Source organism: Bactrocera tryoni, chromosome 2 (assembly GCF_016617805.1).
Source record: "Bactrocera tryoni isolate S06 chromosome 2, CSIRO_BtryS06_freeze2, whole genome shotgun sequence".
NCBI classification, from domain to species: Eukaryota; Metazoa; Arthropoda; class Insecta; order Diptera; family Tephritidae; genus Bactrocera; species Bactrocera tryoni.
Window position 1 is genome coordinate 30,669,932 of NC_052500.1, and position 13,905 is coordinate 30,683,836.

The following is a 13,905-nucleotide window of genomic DNA, read 5'->3' on the forward strand; positions in this document are numbered from 1 at the left end:
ATGTCACACAACTCTTCATACAATTCGGTCATTTATCAACAGCAGCACGCACAGTTTCTATTGGTACTGACTGTCCAAATTTCTATGGTGTATTCGACAAGTTATGTCTTCTAACTCTGAACAGAAACTATCATCCAATGGACTCAAATCTGAATTACCATATAGCCGTTCATATGCAGCTATGAAACCAAATAGTGCTGTTAAGCCACTGAGAATATTGTTTAACTACTTTACAGAGCATCTAAAACATCTGGTTGGTACACTTTTGCCCCAGTTTCAAACTCTTTTAATCAGAAACGAAGAGGCGTAACGCGTTTACAAAAGACTCATCACCAAATAATAGCAGCTGGATGGTGACCACTTTGAACCCTTAGGTTAACATTTTTTGCCTCTTTGGAAGTGTTTGTATAGATTTTGTCGTTTTGCTTATTGAAAACTTCTTAAAAATTGAAAACTGGTTCATCTGTTAAAAGTATACTTTCATGGTTGTTGACCCTGTGCATCTGATGAAGCCGCTTGCATATGTTGATAGTAATTTTAAAACTTCCAACGGAATGTATCCGCGAACAGGTTCATGAATAAACTGGTTCAAACCACGCACGAATGATCACTCCTTTTTCTGTCATGAACTTTAGCCGTTTTAGAGAAACGATTATTTTCAAAGCAGTATGCGGTCTAGGGGCTAAGAGATATACTATTGTACGAAATGGATTCTCTTCGAATTTATATGACATATCTCACAGATTGTCTAATATTTTTGACAAAAAGTTCGTAACTGGAATCTTTAAACACATATGCGGTGTCTAGGCACTTGAATTATTTTGGTCCGATTCGATACATTAATTGATGCTTGATTTGCACACTGGAAAGTTAAAAAATCAGATGGAATTTAAAATTGTACGATATGCAAAGTAGGTGTGGCTATATGTCTGTGTAGTACTTAGTAAAACATAGAAATGTCTAGATAATATTAATACTCAATTTGGTCAAGATCTGTCTAGTAGGTTCTGAGATATAGCTTTGTTCCAAATTGTAGGCGGTGTCATGGCCATCGACCAATTTTGACACCGGCTCTCATAAAGGCCTATCGTATTACGCCAAGTCTAAAATTTAATGTCTCCGGCGAATTTATTTGTGGATTTATTGCGCTTTTAGTAGTTTTTAATTGTACCGTTATACAGGGAGTATGCGGGAGTTATCAGCGAATTTCATCCATTTTCCCAGTGTTAGTAGGGATGCCTAAGGGATTTGTCCTGAACGAAAATTTGGATATTGTATCTTGAGTGATTTACGAGATGTTTACATTAAACCTCTTAGAGGGCGGGGTCACTCCTATTTTCAAAATAAACTGTTGTACTCTATAGCAACAGGTTGATTTTTTTGAGAATTTGTCCTCAAATAAAGCTTTGTAAATTTTGTAACAAAATTTATGGCAGGTCTAAGGTCTCAGGTCCCTTTTCATGCCGTCACATCGTTTGGAGGATGTTTGACAAACTAAGTATTGATCTTAACGTCTAAAAAAGGGAATGGCCTTGTTAGCCCATGGATTTTCGACATTTTCTTTTGTGCTTCTTTTCGAGCTCCGATTCAAATACATATATACATCGGGGTCCTTTGTATATAAAGATTCACTTATATATATCTCACAGACTTGAACATCATTCCTGAAACTACTTCTTTGAAAAAGTTTAGTCAAATAGTTAATTTCGTAGTTGTCCTTTAACATTTTTATACCTGAACAGGGTATATTAAGTTTGTCACGAAGTTTGTAACACCCAGAAGGAAGCGTCGGAGGCCCTATAAAGTATATATGTATATAAATTATCAGTATGTTGAGCTAAGTCGATTTAGCCATGTCCCTCTGTCTGTCTGTCTGTCCGTCCGTCCGTCCGTCTGTATATATACTAGTCCCTCAGTTTTTCAGATATCGTTTTGAAATTTTGCAAACCTCATTTTCTCTTCAAGAAGCTGCTCATTTGTCGGAACTGCCGATATCGGACCACTATAACATATAGCTGCCATACAAACTGAACGATCGAAATCAAGTTCTTGTATGGAAAACTTTCGCATTTGACGATATATCTTCACAAAAGTTGGCACAGGTTATTTTCTAAGATAATTATGTAATATACGTAGAAATTGTGCAGATCGGCTTACTATAGCATAAAGCTGCCTACAAACTAAATGATCGGAAAAAAGTTTTTGTATGGAAAACTTTTGCAATTGACACGATATATTCACGAAATTTTGCATAGATTTTTTTCTAAGGCAACAATGTAATCTCCGAAGAAATTGTTTAGATCGGCTTTCTATAGAATATAGCTGCCATACAAACCGAACGATCAGAATCAAAGGCTTGTATGGAAAACTTTCGCATTTGACGTGATATCTTCACGAAATTTGACATGGATTAGTGCTTAAGGTAATAACATAATCTCCGAAAAAATTGATCAGATCGGATTACTATAGCATACAGCTTCCATATAAACTGAACACATAGTTACTAAAAGAAATGCATCTGTGAAGGGTATATTAGCTTCGGTGCAGCCGAAGTTGAGGTTTTTTCTTGTTCTTGTGTTCTTTTGACGTTAGTACATCCGTATTATGTAATGCTATTATATTGCAACCAAATTTTGATCATTCCTATAATCAAACACGCCTAAAAAGAAAAGATATGCATGCGTACTAAAGAGTAACGTACCACCGAACCAGATCAATCACTTGCTCGAGCTTGTCTAATTTTTAAATAGATTTAAGGTTTTATAACTTTTTGTTAGGCTTTAAAATAAAGCAGATTCAATAAATGTACAAATATGTAAAAAAATGGTAAATTGAGGAAACTACGCATTAGTTATCTATAGTTTTCCAGAATAAAATTAAGTTCACTTATCATACGTAATACAAAATACTGTGGCTATTACGTCCGTTAGACCGCCAACTATCGTGGGTTGCCTTACATAATAGGCGCATTAATCTGATGACAGCATTTTTTCACTGAAACTTTTGTATGTCCTTGTTTTTGTACTTTTGCGGTCATAGAAATATTACAAATATTTAAATATTACATAATTACCTGTGTTAATAATTAACGCTACCATTTTTTGTACAGTTTATTATGTATTTAAATTTACACAATATTTCCTATTTGCAAATTGCGTTAAACCAATACTGACAAATGCGGCAAAGACCAGTTGGTGCTGCAGTGAAATTTTTCAATACCAACAAACCGAGAAAATACCTGTACATTCCGTTGTACAGAATTTTTAAAGCATTGTAAAAAATGTGCAGCTAACAAACAGCTCCACAAAAGCTAATAGGTTCACACACTTTTTCTGACTTTTTCACTACTGTAAATACGTGTATATGTGGCACGCCATGCGTTGCTTTCAACGTAAACCAGAGAGAAGAGATGACTGTGGATGCTGTGCTAAATGGACACACAGAAAAAATAATACACAATGAACACTGAAATTTTTATATCTAAATACATATATACGTATGTATATGCATACATTTTACGGTGCAATAATGAGATGAGTGAAAAAGAGGCAAGCATTGAGGCGTGTTAAAAAATGCGTAGCCACAATTCAAATATCACACCTTTATACTATGTGGTGTATTTGTGTTATTTTATGAATATAATATGGCTAATGGAAAGTGTAAATATTTAAATAAAAAGCCTAAAAAATTGTCGTATTATGTAAATATTAAGTGGCAAGAATTTGTGGCATGTAAACATGATAAGGTGCAAATGCGACAATGTTGTGACACACAAGTAAACACAGCACAATATATTTGCAGCAAATGTGGCAAATGAGACAAAAAAGTTTGCATTTGACTGAGTGTAAGCTTCCATGTATACACACGTACATATGTATGTATAGATGAGTGTGCGAAAGTGCGCTAAACGCTTGAAAAAATGGCATGCACGCTACGAAATGGCTAAGTGGGTAGGGATTTGAAATGAATGAACGAAATGAAAGGCGCATGATGAGATAAGAACAGAATGGTTACTATATATGTATGTATGTATGTATGTATGGATATAAAGTGGCTGAAGCGCAAAATGGGCGGTGTTGTTACTTATGGTGAGATGAAATGATGTGAAATGATATGCATGGAATGAGGCAGGTCGAAAGCAATTGCGATTTTCATATATATACATATGTATGTATACATATATACATATATCTAACTTTGCTAACATTTATACAAGTAAACATATAAAGATATATAGATGTATATATATAAATGATGATGTTTGGGTCCAACATATTTCTTTTACATTAGCACCAACACCAACAGAGCATTTCCACCAACGCTACAAATCTACTATATATTTTAATTATTATAAATGTTGCATGAATAAAAGAATATTGTATATGTATGTAAAATCAAAAGTAAAATGTTTTTCGCTTGTGAATATTAAGGCAACAAATTAATGCTTTAAGCCTAAATATAAATATAAGTAACTATGATTTAATATTGGGAAAAATCAAAGCTGAATATGCGAATAAAAAATTGTTGCTACGGCGAGCAGTAGGCGTTGTTGCAAGTAGCTTGCGAGATGCCGCACAAGTCGCTAGACTTTTTTTAATTTAAAATTATTTTTTATTTCGTCGTTTTTGACGTTTAGACGACGCTTGTTTTGCATTTGCTATTATTATTTTCTACTTCTTTGTTTTTTTCTGTCATCATCTGCGACGCTCATATATATGTTTTTTCTACTCATTGAATGCTCACTCAGTATGACCAGCAGGCAAACCAATATGGCCGCCAGTGCGCCCATGCTCAACTTCAGCGTCTGTCCCTCTTGCACCAATTCGCAATTCTCGCCCCAAAAGCCATCCGGACAGATGCAACGGTAGCGCAGACGTGGGTCCAAATTGATGCAAGTGGCACCGTTTAGACATGGCAAGTCCAGGCATTCGTTGCGATCCATGCAGCCTTTGGCGTCTGGCGACATGACGCGTCCTTCACCGCAACTACAAGCCGTTGTTGTGCATGTCGAAGATTTTGTTGTTGTTGTTGTTTTGTTTTTGTTTTGATTTTATGAAGCAGTTGTTTTATTAATTTATTTACGTGCAGCGCATGAATATTTTATTAATTTGTTTGTTTGCGTTGATGACGATGGTGGCAGTTGTGGTGGTGGTGGTGAAAAAGATATACATACATACGATTTATTTATAATTATGTTATATTAGGTGAAAGTTATATGCAAATGCTTATACTCATTATAAGGATTTTAGAATTTGGCAAAAAGTCGATGTGAAAATCATGAATTTTATGGATTTTTTGCTCAAAAGCGATATGTGTATGTGTGTGTGTAAATGCTTAACGTTCACCAATGGTTATACAAATGGTCATGTGTTAGAATCAGTTGAAAATAACAAATACTTAAACTTTGATATTTAACTTTTTTTTTTTAACTGTACTTTCTTGGCGAAGTAACTCCGCACAAACCACCTACCAGTTGAAAGACCGGTTAGTTACCCGGTAGCGCTACCAGTTATTTCTGTTAAAGTTACTATGAGTTCCTTAAGTCAATTGACAATTCTAACCGAAACTCACACAACCACCTACCAGTTAAAAGACCGGTTAGTTACTCAATAGCGCTAACAGTTATTTCCGTTAAAGTTGCTATGAGTTCCTAAAGCCAATTGACAATTCTAACCGAAATTCACACAACCACCTACCAGTTAAAAGACCGGTTAGTTACTCAATAGCGCTAACAGTTATTTCCGTTAAAGTTTCTATGAATTGTTTAAGACCCAATTGACAATTCTAACCGAAACTCTTGTGCACATGTGTGTGTGTGTCAGTTTTCGCGCTAATTCTTTCTATGTACAGTAGTTTTGGTAGCAGTGACTTGCTGGCTTCACGGGTTGACTGTACAACTTCGTACAACAAAATTGGATCATATACATACATGCGCTTACATACATCATATATGTGTTTACATAAGTGCATGTCATATTCCCAGAATTGGGCAACAAAGCATGTGACAGCATCCGCTCCCCAATGTCCAAACTGCATTGTGCTTCGAAACTTTCCGAAAGGCTTTCCTTGTCAAATTCAATGCAGTCGAAGTTGCAGTAAACTTTGCACAAATTATATAAATATATCTAGCGTATATATAAAGTGTATTGTATGCGTCCATATGTATTATACTTTCGACCCATTACATCCTTGTAAATAGTTTGGTTACGCATTCGTTTACTTGAAACCCGCTTTTCTACGTTTTTTTTGGTAATCAACCTTGCTTGCAACTGCCTCAATTGTGGTTTATTGCGTTTACTTCACTTCGCTTCGACTTTTGTTATCGTTGTTTGGCTGTGTCCACATAGTTTGGTTTGAAGTCTTGTTAGAATTTCGAAAATTCGAAAGTTTTCGAATTCAGCACAAATGCTCTGCATGTTTTCCCTAATTATTTAGAAAGGAAAAGTTTCTTTGAATAGTGACAGGTGTGTGTGTGCAATAGCAAGCTGCCTCGGCTGCATGCGTATTAGTTTGCGGTTATGGAAGTGGCTGATGTGGTATCTCTTCGGCAAGTTTTAAGCCGACAATATGCCGAATATGTGACATTGATAAGGAAAGTTTTGTGGCTTAGTTAGAGCTTTCATATTTAATAGAAGTGAAAGTGCTCAAATTATTATATTTACTTTGTAGTTTTATTCTATTGCAACATTTCGAACAATAGCGGTGGCATAAGTTACCGTTGCAAGATGCAGTTCTTTTATTTATATTTTTAACGAGTCTAAAAAAAGCTCTAAAAAAGTTTTTAATGCATCATAATATATAAAATTTGTTCAACAACTTGATTTGTATTATCTAGAACTGTATGCAAGGGAAGGGGATTTGCGCAGCCTTTATGCCAGAGTTTCGGATAGGGTTCTGCTTTGAAGACAAAATCATTCGAAAAGCACAATAGATTTTGCAATTTATCAAAACACAAAAAATACACAAGAATCTATTTTAACTTCGTGAAGAGTAAATGAAGCCTAAGCATTGGCAAAATAATTAAAGATTTTATTTTTCAGGACATGCTTTCAGGTTTTTAACTTTCATTATGAAATTGCCACTAAACAAATAGAATGAAAGCTTAAAGCACAAACTTTTAGCACTTCCCACACTCTTTGTGAAGCCGTTGAACAATAGTAATTAAAGACCAAGCTACCAAGTATCAAATATGTATTTACTTTTTTTTATATGTAAATTGCTTCCATGAAGTTTCTTTGAGCAAGAAATGTGCATAAAAGATTCCACATGAATTTCATTTTCATTGTAAACATTACTCGGTATTATTTTCATATTTAATGAGAAATGGCAAATACTAATAATTGCAACAATTGCAGCATTTGTAATTTGCATAAAATGAGCAAAAGCTGTATCGTTTCCCTGGAATATCACGCCATAACAAGAAGCTTTTATTATGCTTCTTCCGAAACCACAGACTTAATTATTATATTACTGCCACACATATTTTACGATTTGTGGAAATGCTATAGGATTAACTTCCTACATGTTTATTTATTATTATTGCTGAAGCTTTTCTTTTTCTTAATTGGAAATGATGACCACAAGCTTTTAAAAATAGTATATGCTCGTACTTGCCACAGCTAACAGTAGTTTAATAAATTTAATGACTGTTAATAAACAAAATTTGAAACTTAATGCCGCTACCTTCAGTTGTTTTTGGATTTTAAGCGTGGTAGCTTTGTTTAGTTGATTAGTGGCTATTAAGAAGCTAAATATTTACTTAGTTAAAAAATGAAAGAAAAATAAGAGCGTGACTTTTTTAAACTGTTTCTATTTTCGTAAACGTTTGACTTGAAAATATATTAGTGTGTGACATCATCGAGGAGAAAATGCGAAAGTCACATATTTTTAGCTATGACGGCCTTATCATACGTGCGCTCGTCTTGACCATAATTTGTTTACTTTAAGTAAAATGAGTCTTTTCGCAGCGGATGCGGATACGTAGTTGTCAAAGGGGGATATAGTGATGTTTAAACCCTTTGAACTCCGCACGATTTTGATCGATCGTATAACTTATTATATTTTGAGAACTAAGTGACGTATTATAATGATATGGGACTGATATGAATTGGCAGAGTATGATATATTTTAAAACAATCCACTATACATATACAAATATTGCAGGCAGTTTGTTGCATGTTTGACAATAATAATTTCTTTGTCGCCTGCCATTTCTTATACCGACCTTTTGTTTTATAAACTTCCTTTATCGCTCTTTTCAAGTGATTCCGAGAAGTACTCAGACTGTCGTAAGCACGCGCATCATGTTGTTGTCTGACACAAAACCCGCTGATATTTTTGTAAATATGTAGCTCTTAGTAATTTTACGATATCTTGATGTGATTGTGAAAAATAATATCCAATTATTTATCGTTTGACTAATTTAATTAATTGCACAGTTCGCATTTCTCAGAACTTCTTACAAGCTTTAAAGCGCCCCTTACGGTCGTTCACTACTCGTACTAAACTGGATTACATAAAACCAATAAGTTAAAATTTGTTTATAAAACTCCATGATTTTGTGGACCTTCGACAATTTACCACCAGCAATCGGTGTCAGAAATACAATTTTGTGAGTGTAGTATTGAAATATGCATCATCAAATTTAAATAGTTTGAGGGCTTCATATGATGGAAAATAAAGACGGGCTCCAAAGTCAGTAGAACCATGTAATCGCGCAAACTTAAGAAACGGCCAATAGTGCCCCCATTTGCATATATTAAAAACGAGTTTGAATTTGGCATTTTGTCAAAAAAATATTAGAATTTTATATAAAAAAATTTAGTGAAATAAAATGTTTATGTTCAATTCGATGTCAAAAAAATTTTCTTCCATTTAATTTCAGTTTGGAAAAATATTTTGGGTTCTACTAGAGGGCTTTAGAAATTAAAGTTTTCTGACCGTCCTTATTTCATAAAAGAACTGATAAATACCAGTTGGAGCCTTATATGAACCTTAAATTGGGCGAATAACACCATGTATGATATGTACATACTTGTAAGTAAAAGTAAGTTCGTACACATGTATCTACACTTTGGCACAACATTCATTTTTACACAGGCTTGCCTGACTTGCTTGTAATGTTTTCGTAGTAATGTCTGCTCTCGAGAGTGCGATTTAAAGAATTGTATGCCTATGTATGGTATTTTCGTTTTTCTAATGCTGAGTGAGTGATTTTTTTTGAACCTTGATCGTCACACTTCACTTTACTTCTCGCACAGCATTTTCACGAGTATGTAAAATTGTTGTTGAAAGACGCTTTTTCAGTCGAAAGTGTAATGATGCAAGTGAAAGCTAGTGTCTGCGGTTGAATGTTGCAAGCGTTTAGCACAAAAACACGAGTGACTTTTCGTAATGGAGAGTGTATGGGTAAGCTATAAAAAGCGACTTTGTGTTTTTCTCTGTCGACATTTCAGTGTTCGTTGTTTTATTGCGTTTTGCTGTTTCTTGTGCTTTATGACATGGAGAGCTTTGCTCACTTGTAGGTGAACTCGCCTGCAAGCTTGTTGTTTGTAGGTACATACTATATGATTCCAGTAAAAAAAACGTATAAATGTATTTTGAAGGATTTTGAAAGTGAAAAATCGTTAAATGTTCTTTTTTGCTTAGTTTAGTGTCGTTTTAGTACACTTTCTTTATAAATTATCGTAAGACTCATCAACTATCTTTTTAAATTTTTGCCAGTGAAGGTAATAAATATTGCCATATCAGATATTGTTCACTTTTATTATTAGATGTGCTCAGTAGAGTCGATGATACTTCAGTAAAAACTTATATATTTTACAAACTTATTGTAGCAAATTTTGGAGTTAGAGATATGCTAACCTAAATTTAACTCAAGGTCGTTGAATATACTCGTATCATCAATCGACTGTCCTATATTTACGAAAATATTTGAATTTATATTATATTTTTTTTGTATCGACATCAATTTTAATGTTTTATATTTTAATAAAATTTATTATTTTTTTAATTAAAATAAAATTTATCAAAAATTCCAAAAGCATTATTTAACAAAAGCTAATACTGTACTTATGGTTTCAAGGTCCTTATTATTTCATAAGAACCATTTTCACAATAGTTGTAATGACACTTTGTGATGAGGAATTTGTCAACTGTACTGGTTGTTATATTTATTAAAAATTACTCAAGAAGAAGAAAAAACTGGAATCAATCAATAAGCTGCCTATGAAAAATAATATCAATATGTTCCCTATTTAATTCTTTATATGTTGAGTTTACTGTCTGTATTTATTTATTTAAGCAAATTTGAAGTATTCCATTTATGATGCAATGGAATGAAGAACTCAAAAATGTTATGAAAACAAACGATAGAAAGGCAAAAGTAATGTGCTTGCGTGCCAATTGCAACATAAATTGAACTCAAACGATACTCACGTGCACTCATATTCATTCCACAGATCCACACATTCGAACGGCTCCGGGCATATGACGTTTGAACAAGGTTTATTGGAGGGACAGTTCTTTTCCAGATTACGCGCCATAGTCGCTTGACCCCATTGCGTGCCATTCATCGCGGGTGGCAACGGCAAATGTTTGCCCTCAAGTCTATAAGCAAATGCAAACACAAAATAAAAATCCGCATGAATAAATGGTTAGTAATGCACGAAGTTAGAGAGCAATGGAAATGCCAAACCCTCTAACATTTAGGTAGGGTTTATCATGCATGCATACATATAGGACATTGTTCAATGCTGCACACTCACCTGATGTCGTCTAGGCAACTCTTTTGGTAATCCGCATACACCTCAAACGTACGCACGCCCGTATATTCGGCTTTGCCGCCTGCATATACACCCTCCTGCTTGTCGACCAGTAGCCATTGATGACCCACAAATTCGAATGTCTCATTGTAGCGGCGGCCTTCGCCACCATCCAGCTCCAGGGTAGCTGCCGAACCATAACGATTAATGCGCACCACATGCCATTGACCATCGTCGACCGCAACTGCGTTTAAACATAAATCTTTCTCCTCCGTACGCAGTGAATTGAGATTGTAGCGGAAGTGTAGACGCGCATCCTTAATTTCTAAAATTCCATATTCGCGGTTATGTTGGTCCGAAACACGAAACAGTTCGCCGTGTTGCTCACGTGTACGGAAACGTAATTGTATTTGTGTACTAAATCGATCTGGCTCAAAGCTAAGCGCATACTTAACGTAGCTCTGTTGCTTGAAGGTGGTCGGTATTGTGGGTATATTGCAAGCAGGTCCCGTCCAGCCGGGGCGGCACTGGCAACGTGCTTCGGAAAGTGAGCCAACACAGTTGCCGTGTTCCCAGCAGCGTGCTGTTTGCTCCGATTGCGAGCAAACTTCTTCAGTTTGTTGGCAACCAGTTACACTATTGCGTGATAGTCCGGGATGCGCCAGGTCATAGAGCTTAGAATTAAATATCAAATTACGTATGCAGCCATCGAAAGCCTTGGCGTTGGGCGCATAATGCCAGAAATAGAGTGACGGATCGAAGAGGTCGCGGTAGATGCCGCCCACTTGTAGTGGTCCATTAACATTCAGGTATTCATTGAAGGGAGGTATTTGTCCACGCGCCTGACAGGACATGTCATCAAATTCGGGTGGTGAGCCATCTTCCATTTCACTAATGTTGGCAGATTTACAGAAGTCTATAACCATGCGTACGCTCTCTGTATCCCAAAATATATCGATACGATGCCATTCACCGTCATCAAGCGACTTCTTTGTCTTCACGCGCAGTTCTAACGTACCGGAACCGAAATCCATAAGTAAACGTGGATAACCACGCTCCAATTCGAGCGCTATGTAATCAGTAATAATCATTTCTTCGCGTTCTGGTGGAACGATCGGTCCATTGTAGATAAAAAGACCATCCGGTTTTCTAGTTATGAACTCTAAACTCAAATGTGATTCATCACACATTTCTAGTGGTGGGTACCAAGCCCAGCCATTGCCTCGGAAGCTGCGTGTTGTTTGCTGGCAGCGTGGTCCATTATAGCCTGCCGGGCAGGAACAGTGCGGACCAAAGCGTGTATCTACACAACGTCCGCCATTGTAGCAGGGTGTGTTACGACACGACTCAGGTTTCGAAAAGTTTCGAGCGCCGCAAGTGCACTCGGCAAGCGTATCTACGCGCACACCCACCAAGGCGGTTTTATTCGCATTCACCATATATGGCAAAGAGCTGATATCCAATGTATTTGTGCAGGAGCCCTCGCACATCTGATTCTCATACAAACACTCGTCAATGCCGACCATGGTGATGTTGAATCCCACATCTTTTTCAATCTCCTCTCGATTCATGAGCACAATACCATTGAGACGTACTGGTTTGTAGTAGGGGGAACCATGCGCAGAGAAACGTATATCGGTTAGTGGCGGATGCCGACGCTTCAGTTGTACACTGAATATATCTACGTTCTCGCGATCCGCATTCAGCAGATCTGCCAATTTGTCCCGGAAACGATCCAATTTCGAGCGACTCAAACTCTGTGTACGATAATTCCAGACTCTTATGAAATCCTCATCTGTGATGCCGGAGACGCGTATAGAACCTGAATTGATTACCGCTTCGTGAGAGATCTCGCGAACTGTCACTGTAATATTGGCGGGCACATCGGTTTGCGTATGTTTGCGATCGTACACCTTAAAGCGCAAATGATAGCGTCCCTCACGTGTACCGGCACGCATCGTTACCATGCCTGAGTCCTCGTCCAATTTGAATCGTGGATGTTCTTGCGGATCCCAATAGAATTTCTTGTCGGGCAAATCCCAATCATCCAGATCGTATACATATACGCGTCCGATTTGTGTATCCGGTGACTGTCCTTGATAATTATAAACAAATATATCCTTGGATCCGGGTTGCATTTTATTGTCATTTACGTCGCCAATGATAACAGTCAGTGTACTAGTGCCTGTCATTGCGGGTGAACCGTGATCCTTGATCACAATCGGAATCATGTACTCTTTCTGTTGCTCGCGATCGAAGGAACGCAGCGAGGAGATTACAGCCATGCCATCGCCATTGGCGCCCTCTGTGTTGGTGAAAGAGTAAAGTGAGGAAAAATACATTTAACATAAGGTTTATTGCTGGTTTTCTAAAACTCGCTATAAAAACTAGAAACTTTAAATTGCTTTAGCGAAATAGTTTGGTTTATTCTTCTCCACAAATGCGTCTCCCCGAGTGCTTCTAATATATATAAATTATGTATGCATAAAGCACAGTTTATGGCGTTGTCCCCAGCGTTTGTGCATACCAAAACAAAAAGAAAAACCAAATGCAAAAGTTGCAATGCACAATTCATTTAAATGGTTTACCCATTGAAAATTTGGTGTTTAGCTTTTAGAACGAAAACTAATTTCATTGTTTCATGTTGTTCGAAAAAAACAAGGAAGCAAGGGCAGAACAATTGTGCCAATTATCAAGTAGAGCATGTCTGTACATAAATATGTACACCAGAACATACTCAGAGTTAAATTCAAAACGAACCCAGCAAATAATTACAGCTTTTTGGGACGGTAAGTTAAGATAAATTCTTTTCAAATATTAATGGCATATACGGGTTTACGGGTTTCAAAAAAATATTTTTTTATTGTCTTTTTAAATTCTAATACACCTCTTAACTATGCTTCTAAATTCTCAAGTTGATCCGTGTAATTGATCTTGAAAATTGTGCACTCGAGGCTAGCAAGGCTAAGTGCGCCGTCTTTAAACGCGTTTTTTCGGAAACTGTCTATTCGAAAAAAAGTCCCGAAATTTTCACAAAACTTTTCAGTTTTTTTCCTAAAAATGTCTGCCAAAAATTCAATTTTGAGTTTCTTTTCCTTGGTTCAAGTTCTAAGTTAAGGTTTTAACTAAAACACAATTTTTT

The 13,905-nt window shown here is 36.3% G+C and overlaps 1 protein-coding gene across 5 annotated transcripts in view; it reads right to left on the bottom strand.

Moving 5' to 3' along the window:
* LOC120767234 (neural-cadherin) overlaps positions 1-13,905 on the bottom strand; it is a 204,758-nt gene that overhangs the window by 21,024 nt on the left and 169,829 nt on the right. For 3 of the 5 annotated variants that reach the window (XM_040093068.1, XM_040093066.1, XM_040093063.1), the window contains 3 exons: positions 10,767-13,068; positions 10,438-10,608; positions 4,744-4,985 (listed from right to left, as the gene is read on the bottom strand). In XM_040093068.1, the coding sequence (XP_039949002.1) occupies positions 4,744-4,985; positions 10,438-10,608; positions 10,767-13,068 (2,715 nt within the window). The remainder of the gene's footprint in view (positions 1-4,743; positions 4,986-10,437; positions 10,609-10,766; positions 13,069-13,905) is intronic. The other 2 variants (XM_040093067.1, XM_040093065.1) reach the window with 1 other exon arrangement.